Here is a 13,784-nt window from a genome sequence, read left to right on the forward strand (position 1 = left end):
AGTCAAATTCGGAGAAAAAAGGCATATTTAGAAGAAAAAAAGTCTAATTCTGAGATGCATTGTGGGACGTGTAGTTTATGGGCAACGTGCTTCTGTAAATCATCATGTAACCGTATAATAAACATATTATATTCTTTGCAAGCTCTTGTGGGGCCACAGAAAATGAAGTCACGGGCCGGATTTGGCCCCCGGGCCTTGAGTTTGAAACCCCTGCTCTAAAATAACCCTGTATTTTTCTTCAATGTTCTTTATATTGTTTGTTAAAGTATTTGGCAAATTGGCTTTTTATTTGACTTTGCTTCGAATTTCACACAGTAAATATATGTAATTATTTAAATGTCAGTGTCTTTTTGAAGAAGCAACCTTTATCGTATCATAACAGGAGTCACAGTTTAATTTTCTATCTGTTTTATTGAGAAAAAAAGACTACATTTGTCAACACAGTGGCAAGGTATTCTCTGAAGAAAGCATGTGGCAATAACTACGACGGGTTCACTTACACACGAGTGGGTCAATGAGGATCAATGAACTGTTCAGTTTGTCATTATACATATGGCAGAAAAGGTCCTCACAAAACAGTTAATACGGTTGTTTAACGACCCACTTTATTCATACAATCCAAATGTCTACCATAGGTACATTTTTTATTTTGTATAAACTGTGCATTTTACACAGAATCTTAAACAACAGTGAAACCATGAGGAGTGAAAAAATAATCCTTGCATCAAAAGGTCATTTAAAATACATACCAGCATTCAATCTAAAATTATATTAAAGGGGCGCCTATACAGAACGGACTTCTGTACACGTTTCTTTATTTAAATATCTTATACAAACTTAGTGTATATAAATAGCCTTCCCATAACAAACAGCGACAAACTGTTCTGCCTTTACTCAAATGACAATTTCCCCCAACACGTCACTCTCCCTTCATTCTCACAGTCCATCATAAGAAAGACAAAAAATAACTATATTAAAAACATAAAATAACAATGTATGTATATATTTTGGCAAGTCAGGTAGGCAGCCTGGGTGCTAATCCTCTCCTTCAGATCCCTTCATTTAAATCACTGCACTGACTGCAGCACAGGAGCCTGGAAAGACCTCCTGACACTGAGAGCATCTCGTTTGCATCTTAAAGGGACAGTTCACCCCAAAATGAAGATTCAGGTTTTGATCTCCTTGTTAGCATGTCTGTAGAAACTCCATCGGTGTCTAGCCAGAAGACAGAGTATCTCAGCTTTGTATTACAATCCTAACGTCAGTTTACTTGAGCTCGGGACATAAGATTTCCCCGTTGTAGCTTATGACATGAAAACAGTCAAACAAATGTATCTTGAATCTTGAAATGAATTCATAAAATGTCTGTCAACTTTCTGAAGAATTTGAAAGTTAACTGTTTTAGTTTTAATATTCGATTTGTAATCTGTTAAAAGTAGTTTGAAGTACTTTGTGAAGAGTTTGAGATTAAAGTGTTGCTAGTTTTCCTAAATTAAAAGTTAAATACTAAAGATGTTCAGTAAATTAAATGCCATTATTGCAACTTGCAATAGCCATCCAACGTATTTACATCCAGTTGTTACCTCTCTACATAGTGTTGTGGGTTTTATCTGTAGTCTGCTGTTCCCTGGCTGGATCCAGATTCCCTTATGCATGAAGCATCCATAGGAAATGATGCATTGCATGTAATCCAGTGCAATTATATTTCAGCTTCATAATGTACTGTTTGCTGTCTTTACTCTGTATCAAAGCTGAAGTCACAGCAGGTACAAACTGCCAATGCATTAAAAGCAATTAACTGCAGAAACTCTGGCTTCACTTTGGGGTGAATTATCACTTTAACTCAAAAAACGACACTACAAAACTTTGCAGACTTCCTGATTCTGCAGTGTTGGTGTTAAAACGCACACCGTCACAGTCAAACACACGTCAAGAAACAATGGATCCATTTAGTAGAGCTGAGAGAGACTAGCATGCAGGCTGCTGAGACGTCGGGTTGGGGTGATATTCGGTGTGTCGCAGGGCTCCCATGTGGCACGATTCCCCTGAAGGCATGACAGCGGTGAAAATCATTTTCTTTCATTTGTGTGTGTTAGACGTGTGGTGCTGATCTGTCATTCGTGACTGTTGGTCTCAGCTTCACTGTGGCAAACGGATTCCCTCCTCTGCAAATGAAGAAATAAAAACATCTGAATTAATGCCGGTAGCTTCTAATTCATCATCAACCAAAGTGTAATTGAAAAGGAAAATGTGTGAGTTTTTGTTAGTTGTGTTAAGTCACTCACCCTAGAAAGGGAGCGTTTGCAGTCCCATTGACTAAAGAAACCTGTAGTCAAAAAACACAGAAGAAAACACCCTTAAAGATCCAGTAGGGGAATAACTCACAACATTAAAAACACACCACCACAGCAGCCACCACCCCTCCCTCCAGCTGTGAAGAAAGTCAGTGTTGTCAGACCGGTTTGTTAAGATTTTTCATCGACAGTTTCCCCCCGCCTCCCTCATTCCCAATCAGTGCAGTAGAGCTTTCACGTACTTAAGATACACGTATTAGTCTGGAATCTGGATCATCTAGAACGGCTACACTGCTGTTTCTCTCACCTGAGGACGATTATAATCTTCCTGCATCCACAGAGCAATGTGACCCTCAATTTATAGGTCATAAATATCTGAGCTATGCTCCCTGAATGCTTCCATAGCACATATTGTCTCGTAAAATTCAGTACAGACAGTTCTTAAAGAAGCTACGAGCTATTCAGAGGAACTATTGTCAACCTAATAATTTATATTTGAGGATGTGGGTTCCTTTTAGAACAATAACTTTTAGTGAAACTATTATTTTATCACTTATTTCACAGCGCATGACAAGGGTGGATGAAGTGAGGGGACTTATTTGAGTATTATTGGAATTAATAAACGCAAATCTTTAGATTTTACTTCTGTTATCATGCTTGCAAAATATGTCAATGCATTCTTTACTAATTGCAGGAACACATGCACTTCCCTGCACTTCCTTTAGAGATCAGACAACAGCCAGAAGTCATGACTTGTATTCCCTGAATTCAGCCTTTCAAGCAACTTCTCAGCATTCCTCATCCAGGAACAAACTATAAGATAACAACATTTCAACTTGGACATCTAAAGTCCAAACATATAGAGATAAGAAATACTATCATAAATAAAGCTTAACTTGGAAATATAATGCTTTCAAAACACTTCAAACCTGCACGAAAAATCAATAATTACTTCGGGATAAGCGACATTTTCAAGGCAAACAAACTTAAAAGTGGATTTTGAGCCAGTAACACATTTGAGAAACCTTTAGTTCCTTGCTGGGTTAACATTTAAAGCTTTATACATCAATAACATCTACTTAATTACGTAGCCTAATATAATCGTCCTCTTTCCTTGACCTCTTTCAAGTGAGTTTAAGTAAAAGTGGTAAGGAAAAGATAAAGGCCAAAATGTAAATAAGCATTTACTTTCTATTGGACCACAGACAATAACTTTGTAGGGTGAAGGAGAAGGGATTTGAATGCTGCCTGAGAGGCTTGACTCAGGGAACAAACGCCCTAAACAGCAATAGTGAAAACCTTCACCTTTGCCTTACAGTCACAAAAACAACCATAAAATCAGCCCTTAGCCCTCTGAAAGAAATCCTCAAAGGCAGGGAAAGGACTTTTTTAACAATGGCACTAAGGTTTTGCTAAGTTCTAAAATAATCACCACTACGATTCCTACTGTTGGGAAGGCACACCCTCACTGTGTTTTATTTCCTGGTGAAACCCTGAGGCTGCAGATACAAAGGACGCCGAGTACAGGCAGAGCAGCGAGGAAGGTGATGATGAGGGAGAAACGAGTGTGCCCGGGCATGTCTTCTGCCCGCTGGAGAGACACTAGTTCATTCTCAGTCAGCTGACACATGGAGGCACAAAATGAAATGGTTTCTTTACCCTTTATGTAACTCTCTCCCCTTCTCCTCTAATCTCTCCATTTCTGAACAAACCTTGCAAAACAAGGCTGGGAGCTTTTTTCGTATGTCTTATAAAAAACAAAAATGAGAACTCTCCTATCTGTTTTATATGTTTCCTGATTGATAAGATCAGTAACTTGATTATACATAACATCCGAAGTTCAAATATCATTTTTGGGAAGTAGTCATCTTGGTAAAAAATATCGTGTTTCCTCGAACCGGCATGAGGCACTGAGGTGTGTTTCTGGCTGCGCTCCATCTTTAAGGGCGTGGAGGCCATGACTATGCAGCAAGGAGATTTGATAAGAAGCAAATTAGTTAGACAAATGTGTGACGGCATTTTTTGGTGTGGCCTGAATTATCTGAGGCAATATAGATATCCTATCAGGGAACACGATACCTAGAACATGTGTTGCGTCCTTCTTTATGCTGACATTTAAACACGGCAGCTAGCAACACAGCCCCAGTGACTAACAGTAAGTATTAATAGCAAATACTGCTTATTTTCAGTTTCATATTTCGATGTAGTGTCTCTACAGTGACATGTTTACCTGTTTTAATGTTCACAAAGCTCTTTTTTTCTAATACTGCCTATGCTGCAGCGCCTCTTTTCACCCTCTGTCTGAAACCAGAGCCCAGTCTGCTCTGATTGGTAAACTGGATGGCTCTGTGGTTAGTCAACCACTTAGAGATGTGAGGGCAGGGCTAAAACTTGAAGTTGGAGGTGCGGTGTGTGACGGGCAAAGCAGCAGGCAGCAACCCTAGCCTTATTCTCAGTCAAATGGATTATTAGGATCTGCTGCTGAAGTTTAAGTTACAAAGTGGTATTGTTACGTATTTTGTTTTCTGGAAATAAACGTTCAAGAGCAATCAACCAAAACTTTTACTGCGAGTCTGACACTGCTTCCCAGCCCCAAGCTCTCCATGTGGCCAAGAAAAGGAACATTTGAAATATGGAGTTATAAGACAAACTGTTAGGATTTTGGCCACTACAGTCACTATGTTACGAAAGTATACAAAGGAGTCCAATCATTTCAGACCATTTACATGCACACAAACCTATAAACACACAACAGGAAAGGGACAACTCCAAAAAGCATAACAAGGCCCCTTTACTAAGTACTATACCATACACTCTGTAAGTGCCTGCTGGTACTGACCGCGCTTTTGGGGGAGGGTGTGGAGTAGGGGGCGCTGTAGGGGGTGTCGTCGCTGTAGTCTGGGGGGGGCAGCAGCACCGGCTCCTCCTCATCCTGCTCCTGCAGACTGGACACACTCAGACTGCGCACCGGCGTGCTCAGATTGCTGCAAATCAAAAATCAGCTTTCAAACATTCACTATGAAACAAATGATTGATTCCCAGTGCGCTGTGATGTTGTCTTACCTGTTTGATATCACTGAAGGCCTGCAGTAAGATGAGGGAAACCACCCACGCCTAATAAGGAAGACAAACACACCACGATATCAGAACACCTCATAAAACTGTTCTTATATAAACAGCTGAGCAGCATAAAAACTTTATTGTTCCCTGATTATTTGGATAGTTGCTATCTGCCTGGAGTCCATGTGACATAAACGCCCACTCTTCATAGGAGAGGTTTCAGACGTGGGAGAGGTATCGATCGTCCCCTCTGACTCTCGGCAATAAAGCAAATATTTTCTTAAATGTCAAACTTTTCAGACAATCTTACAGTAAAACCAAGCTGGATATATATATATATATATATATATATATATATATGTATAACCGGGGAGGAAAAACTGACACTGATTTTTGCCAATATGTGAACAATGCATTTGTTTTCTTTTGGTTAAAATTGTTCAACAGATTTTCTACTAAGTCCCCAAGTTGTCTCCAAGCCACGTCTAGAGGAAAATAGGGCTGATCACACCAGTGCGCTGGATTTGTTGCTAAGAAACAGAATGTAATGTGATTTATTCAAGTCATGTCCTCCTCATCCTGACAAACTGCCACTGAATGCATTTAAACCACTTTGATTCAAAAAGCCACTTAGCGACACACACACACACACACACACACACACACACACACACACACACACACACACACACACACACACACACACACACACACACACACACACACACACACACACACACACACACACACACACACACACACACACACACACACACACACACACACACACACACACACACACACACACACACACACACACACACACACACACAGGGAGATGAGGAGTGTTTAATTTGTTTTAAAGTGGGAATAATTTGTCGTGAATTGTGAGTTCTAATTGAAATAGTGAGGTTAAAGATGACTACACAGGCAATTACAGGCTATTGTATGGATCTGTGCTGCTGTATTTACATATAGAAACATGAGTTGTGCATATAAACACTTTCCAAGCTGATGAGTTGAGCAAAAATGACACAAAATGTGTTTGTATCTGAGAAGAAGAAGCAGGGAAGAAATTGCTAAACCGTCGAGGGAACATTTTTCCCTCTCCGTCGTCTGGAGGTGACACAGCTGCCGTTCAAAAGGTGTGATTTCATCCCGATTGCTTTTTTAGTCGACATATTAAATTCAGTCACTCATCATCGCGCGCCAGGGTGAAGGAAAATTAGCCATTAAGTGTTCAGCGTTGAAGGAAATATAAAAGACCAGATGTCTCTTGTTTGTATGTGTGCACCTGGACTTTTTTGCATATGTGTGTGTTGTTGTTGTTAGGCAGGGCGAGAGAGTGAGCAACAGAGAGAGAAATAGTGAGTTTATGACTGTCGTGTCGAACCGACCTGACATTCTCTGTGTTTCTAAGCTTGGTGTATCCGCACAGCTTGATATTAACACACACAAAGCAAGAAACAAGCACGGCTAACCGGAGTTATGTGAAACACGCGTGTGTGAGCACTGCTGCATATTTGTGGGAATGAAAGTGCATTTCCTCTTTTGGGTGTGCCAAAGGTTGAATTTAGATTGGGATGTTCACAATAAAACGTCTTATTGGCGTTCTAACAAGTTATGTAAGAATAAAAAATACCTTTGAACTGAACCAGCTTCTTAAATTACAGTAGAAGGGTAACACCGTCATAACTATATATTTGTATTATTGTGAACAAATCCCATCATTCTTTTTTAAAACACATCCTAGGTAATCATTGCTCAAACAGTCACAAGTGAGTAACTAATGCTGACTATTTTCAATGGCAGACTAATATAACACTTTTGGTACATTAAGGGTTGTTATTAGTAGTGACAGCTGCAGGGTTGTGTATGTTGTATCTACAACAACAAACAAACTGCAGTGTGTGTGTTTGTGGTAATAAAGAAATATGTCGGTGATCTCTGGCAAAGAAAAATAAATAAATCAGTCAATACTTGTGAAAAGGATTACTTCAAAGTGGGTTTTGGTCTTTTCATCGTGTATTTTGACACTAAAAAGTATTTATAACCACAGCAAGTATTCTTAAACCAGACATGCTGAGATTAATATAAAAGAGAACCACCAAAGACACTAATACCTCATTCACACCAACGCAACTCCGGTTCAAGCTCCGTGCTAGAGCTTTTCAGGTTCAGAACCGGTTCTTCGGTTTAGCTCCGGCTCTTTTCACACTGCCCAGAGTCCGACTGGTGCTGCGTCATTGCGTCATCGTTTGCGTCATGACGTAACCGTTTGCGTGCCTGCTTCATAAAGCCAAACCGCGCGGAAACCCCTCACAGCTGACACCGACAACAACAACAATGGCCGATTGTGCTCCAGCTTCCTCTGAACCTCTTCCAAGACCAGATTCCCAGTAGGTAGCTGGTCTCTTCAGTGGACCACTGCTGCTTGTTAAGTTTCTCCATCGTTGTGTACAAACTGGATAAAACGCAGGCTTGTTGTTGTTGTTCAGGAGTTGATCCCGCCCCTGCCCCCGCCCCGACGTAAGCGTGACGTATGTGGTGCTTTTGCTCTGGCCGGACAATTTTTTGGTGCTCGAAACGAACCGGATTCCGGAGCTAAGAGGCTGCTCCGCTGCGGTGTGAACAGGAAAACCCGGTGCTTTTCAAGCTCCAGCTCCGAACCGGCCCTGAAACACCGTTGGTGTGAATGAGGTATAAAAAACACTTCCTGGACTAAAACGTACTGCTGTGTCTTCTCCAGCTCTCCGTACAGCCAGCCGTCCTTCTCTTCGTGGATGAGCAGGGAGATGATGTCGCCCTCGTCGAAGCTGAGGAGCGTGTCGTTGTTTCCCGCCGTGTGGGGAAAGATGGTCCTCACTCGAGCCTTCCTGGCCACGTTGAGACCGGACGACTGGGACGTGGACCGGGACATACTGACATCTCCGAGACTGTTCTGGTCTGTAGGAGAAAAGAGATGTTATTATATAAGATATCTGTCCAAACCTACATACAACGTAAAAGCTATATTACTTTAAAGTAATAATACGGAAGACATCATTTAAGTACGTGTCTGTTGAGTCCCTATTTATTGTCATATACTGTACGGGTGTCACATTGGTGATATGGTTTATGGCCCTCTGATAAACAACCCTGCTTTTGCATAATTACAAACTTGGTGTCTGTGGTGAGCAATCAAGATTAGACTACAGGCTACAGACAAACAGAGATCTTCGATATTGTAACTTAAAAGCAGAAGGGTCAACATGTTGGGAAATCTGGTGCTGTTTTCAGCCTCTTAAATACTGAGATTTCCTGTTTCTCTGTTTTATTTCATACTAAAAACTGAATATCTTTGGGGTTTGGACTGACGAAACAAAACCTTTGAAGACACCACTTTGGACACATTTGACCTTTTTTTAACAGCAAATGGTCAATCAATGAATGTAGAAAGAAATGCGCAGGTTAATGGACAATGAGAATCCCTGGAAGCCATCCATACCTGCAGTGGGGTCCGAAAGGGGTGTGAGTGAAAGGGGTGTGAGCGAGAACCTGGGCTGGTTGAACATGTCCACGAGGGGACTGGGTTGTGCTTTCAGTGGCGGTGCTGGAGGAGGAACCCCTGAACCCACTTTGTTCTGAGGAGATAAAGAAGAACATGATTAGCAGGTGCAATTTGGGACACAATATGAGAGGGCAATAAGGAAGCTATTATACGTTTTCCTCTAAATGATCCGGGTAAAGTCGTTATCAAGACGATTTGAACAGTCATTACTGTAATTTAAACTGAATTTCCTCCTCATATGCTAAACAAACTGTGGACTTTACAAGAGCAACACATGCAGGTGATAAGCAGCCACTTTAAAGGTAACAGCCTCGATACAGAATGATACTTATCAGCACCTTTGCAAGATAAAAAACAAGCACCAAGACAAGATAAAGCACCTCACGGCCACTCTTTTCCGCACCATTTGATCCACGTTATTTACTGTTTGGAATGCTTTAATCCACAGCTCATATAAATCCTCTTACAATACGATCAGTATCGAAGTAAGGGATGAAAAGCAACACGTAGTATAAGTGTGTCATTAATGCCATTGGGGGCGGTGGTGGCGAAGTCGATAGGGGCTTGGCTTGGCAAATGGAAGTTCACCAGTTCAAGACCAAGTGCTACCGAGGTGTCCCTGAGCAAGGCACCGTTCCCCACACTGCTCCCCGGGCGCCGTTCAAAATGGCAGCACATCCTCCTAACACTAGGATGGGTCAAATGCAGAGAAACAATTTCCCCACGAGGGATTAATAAAAGTCCATCTTATCTTAACAGCTAATTCTTACCCTGTTGTTGCGTTCATTGTGCGGTGATTGTTCTGGAGTGCTGGACAGCTCATCTATCATGTTCGTCACCGTGTCTGGCACCTTGGTGATGTCGCTGCACTTTTCCTGCCAGCTGGGAAGCTTCATAGACAGCGTGTCTTTGGCCTGGAAACACCAGAGAAAGAATAAGTGGTTAAGCAGACGATAAATGGAGGGGCTCTGGGAGATTAGCTTCGTGCCCACGCTTACTTTCTGGTGGAAGTTGCTGATTTGATAGGAGAACATGCAGTGTTTGTCCGCCAGGAAACAGAAGCGTCTCATTTCTTCCAGTAAGGCCTCTCTGCAACCGTCAGCCATGAACTTCTGCATGTCCATCTGGCGCGACGAGATGGTCTCCACATACTGCGGACAGGGTCATAAGGAAAAATAAATGTAACAGAGAAATCCACATAACTTCATGATAAAAGAAATAAAAAAAAATATATATATTCAAATCAAATAAAAGAAAAATAATTCAAATAAAAATAATATATAATTAGAATATAAATTGACATGTATAAAAATAGGAATGAGTGAAAACAAAACAAAAAATATCTATAATTGTTATTATTATTTTCTCTAATAATAAAATAAAAGATGAAGTAAAATAATTCAAATAAAACAAATATAAATTACAGCAAAAATATAAAAAATAAAATAATTAATATTATGATATTACTGGAATAGAAAACATAAGAATACAATAAATACATAATTAAAAATCAAATGTATCATTTATTTATTATGTTTTCCCATAATTTCCATATATTTGACTTTTCTCTTATATTTACCATTTTGTTAATTTACTTTCAGTACATCTTAAACTTGGCAGCACCTCTCCCTCTCAGCACAGGGCGTGCCACAGGTGATTCAGCAGGGTGGAATGTGCTGCTTTATGACCGTCGCCAGTGAAACACTCTCTGAGTAAAAGCTATCTCTGCGGCTGCCACTTAATGTGTGTGTGTGCTCCGGTCAGACTCACAAATCAAGGCACTAAACAGCAAGTGTATTTGTGTCTACGGCTGCTGCTAGTGGATCGATCTTAGCGCAGCGGTAAACCAAATCTGTGTTCTGAAAGACACACCTTCCCCACGGAGAAACATTGTGACTGTGACGCAGGATAGATTGGCTACTGGACCACAAAAAAGTCTTTAAAAAAAATGACTTCTCAACCCACTCCTCCATTGATTGAGTTTTTGACACAACACTCCCCTCTCGTCCATTCTCCCATGTTGTCATAGTGACAGTAAAGCAGCCTGTCAACGACCCTCCTCTACCGTCTGGTCTCTTAGACGCTGGATCAAGGCCCTTCAATTCCCATTTTCTCAGAGGTGGGAGAGCAGAAAGACACAACTGAGCTCAGCACTGGCAGCCGGCGTCACACGTTTTTGAGAAACCTGATTTGTATTTTGAAGGTGTCATCTTTCAACAGATATTGCAAAAGCCACTTCGGAAAGAGATGGGGGCTCCAGATGAGATGATTCACTGTGCGATTGTCTTTTAAAACGGTGCCATTGAAGTGAAGGAGATAGAGTCTGATGCTCCTAAACAAACTAGCACCTGCAGCTTTTCCTTTAAAGGTTTTGTTTGATAATTGTCTCAAAGTAAACCAGGGCTATTCATTCATAATTTAATGGAAGCAATGAAAACCGTCGATAAATTATGACTGTGCAGTTCCTTTATTGATTTACAAAGCAAATTGCTGTTGGAGGTATTAAGTGTGATTGTTAGTAATGGAAAGCATAACTTAAACCTCATGACATTATGAAATACTCATTTTAAACTGTATACACTTCAACCTTTACACTCAGGGTCACAGCACACAATATTCAAGCAAAGGAGATGTCAAAACTGACAGTAAATTCTTCAAGGCCTTAAGATAGCAACATGCAGTGCAGGATGAGACCCTAGATAGATGATATACTTATATAATATATAAAGCTGGATACTTCCCATCTACAATTGTCACCATTCGGCTACTTAACATACCTAAACGTGTCAAAAGGACAGCCAAAGAAGGTGTAGCAATTGTATTTATCTGACAAACAAGGCACACGTTTTCACTTACTAGCCAACCACAATACTGTTGGAGCATAGGAGCCGTCAGCTGCTATGTTTATTGGGTTCATTTAGCAGTCTGTAACGATTTGGTACTGAGAATGATAAGGCAAATGCTAGCTAGCTAACTAGCTAACAGGGGTATAGGTCAATCATCATTTCCGGTAAGTGCACAATGGACGATTTTCATCTGAGACAACCCTACCATGTTGAAATTCACAAAAGTATGCAGTGTACACTGTGTACACTGTGAACTCTATGCAAGAAACAAAATGTTTGAAATAGCATATTAGCATAAGAGTCAACAGCCACGCTAGCAGCTCTGTAAGACTTTCAAGCAAACGCCAAATTACAAACATGCTCACAATGACATTTATCACACCGCCTTAGCTTTGCGTGTCAGCTAGCCAACATTTGCTGATGAGCACTAAACTGCTGTTGTGGTTGTAGGTTTCAATCATGTCTTCTGTGGGCACTGCAGAGAAGTGTATGCCTAAAAGCTAAATGTGCCTTACTTGCTATGTTGCAAAACCTTTTATTGTGTAATATACCAACACAGAAAACACAAGTCCATTTTGTAGACTTGCTACGGCAACATCTTTGGTTACTAGAAATAAAGCCTTAAGGTTAATATTTTGTGCAAATCAATCCCTATCGCTGCATCCAATACAAACTGGATTTCACTGTGGTTCTTAGAGCATTCAAGCGTATATTTGTACAAATCTGGGTGTGTACGCCTTTGATAAAAACACAATCTTTCGTCTGTATTTGAACGCAATGAGCCGTCGAATAATGGTCTCGATCTACTGCGTGTAAACACAAAGACTCAGCCAACAGCTAAAGGCGTGGTGGCATCATTTGATGGTTTTAATCCCTTATCCTATCTAAAGAATTGTTTTCGTAAGGTATTAAGTGTTTGAACACATATCTTAAACATCATTCATCAGTGATGCTCTTACGTAACATTAAAGTGCAACTCTGAAACTCTGCACATCCTTCTTTCTCCTTTGCAATGGTATGCTATTATCATGACAACTATCTCCCCACCCTGTCACATAAATTGTACATATGTCATATTAGTTTCGCTGTCATCAGAGCATAAGCATGCAACTGCACCAATGCTTGGAAAGCCATGCAATGCAGAAGTATCAGACAGGCTTCGTTTTGAACAGTCATGGAAGAAGTATTGGCGCATTTACTCAAGCAAAAGCAGAAAATCTACGGTGTATATAAACACTCTGTTAAAAGTGAAAGTCCTGCATTTAAAATTTAAAAAAGATAACTATAAAAGCAAGGCCGTCAAAATATACTTAAATGACCAAAAGTAAAAGTACTTGTTATGTAGAAAAACCAATCCAGCATTATATGTAATATTGCATTATTGGAATATAATATATAATTTGATATATTAATGCAATGTTAATAATGGAGGTGGTAAAGGTATTTTATAATAATAGAAACTAATGTATTATTTGATGATAATGTGATCATTTGTAATAATAATGTGATAAAGTAACTAGTAATTATTATCATACAGATGTAGTGGAGTAAATGGTAAAATATTTAGGTGTAGTGCAGGTATAACCTAGAACTACTCAAGTTAAGTACAAGTAGCTTAAGATTGTACATAGGTAACACCACTGCAAATTAGCTATTACTATGACTGTTAAATTAAGATAGTGGAATAGAAGTATATGTAGCATGAAATGGAAATAGTGAAAGTAAATGTACTTTGGTTTGGGTTCGGTTAATCAGACTCACCTCATTAGTTTTGATCTCATACTTGGAGGATTGCTTGCCCTGGCTTTTCCTCCGGAGCTTCTTCAGTTCTGTCTGCGAGCGCTCCAGAGAGTCCAGCTTCACCTTGTGCTCCGACTGATAGCGCTTGAAGGTGGCCTGCAGGAGGGGTTCGACAAGAGAGGAATTTATGAGCAGATTATACAAAATCTGTCATTATACAAATATCTAATTCTAGAGCAGGGGTGTCAAACTCAAATACACAGTGGGCCAAAATAAAAAAAATCGTTACTAGTC

The 13,784-nt window shown here is 40.2% G+C and overlaps 1 protein-coding gene across 2 annotated transcripts in view; it reads right to left on the bottom strand.

Moving 5' to 3' along the window:
- Positions 1 to 391: 391 nt before the first annotated feature.
- baiap2l1a (BAR/IMD domain containing adaptor protein 2 like 1a) overlaps positions 392 to 13,784 on the bottom strand; it is a 31,515-nt gene continuing 18,122 nt past the window's right edge. The window contains exons 6-14 of one of the 2 annotated variants that reach the window (XM_034214686.1): positions 13,512 to 13,646; positions 9,903 to 10,055; positions 9,675 to 9,818; positions 8,842 to 8,977; positions 8,087 to 8,300; positions 5,358 to 5,408; positions 5,134 to 5,278; positions 2,286 to 2,326; positions 392 to 2,165 (exon numbers count right to left, since the gene is read on the bottom strand). In XM_034214686.1, the coding sequence (XP_034070577.1) occupies positions 2,093 to 2,165; positions 2,286 to 2,326; positions 5,134 to 5,278; positions 5,358 to 5,408; positions 8,087 to 8,300; positions 8,842 to 8,977; positions 9,675 to 9,818; positions 9,903 to 10,055; positions 13,512 to 13,646 (1,092 nt within the window). In that variant the 3' untranslated portion in view covers positions 392 to 2,092. The remainder of the gene's footprint in view (positions 2,166 to 2,285; positions 2,327 to 5,133; positions 5,279 to 5,357; positions 5,409 to 8,086; positions 8,301 to 8,841; positions 8,978 to 9,674; positions 9,819 to 9,902; positions 10,056 to 13,511; positions 13,647 to 13,784) is intronic. The other variant, XM_034214687.1, reaches the window with a different exon arrangement.

Source organism: Gymnodraco acuticeps, unplaced genomic scaffold (assembly GCF_902827175.1).
Source record: "Gymnodraco acuticeps unplaced genomic scaffold, fGymAcu1.1, whole genome shotgun sequence".
NCBI lineage: Eukaryota > Metazoa > Chordata > Actinopteri > Perciformes > Bathydraconidae > Gymnodraco > Gymnodraco acuticeps.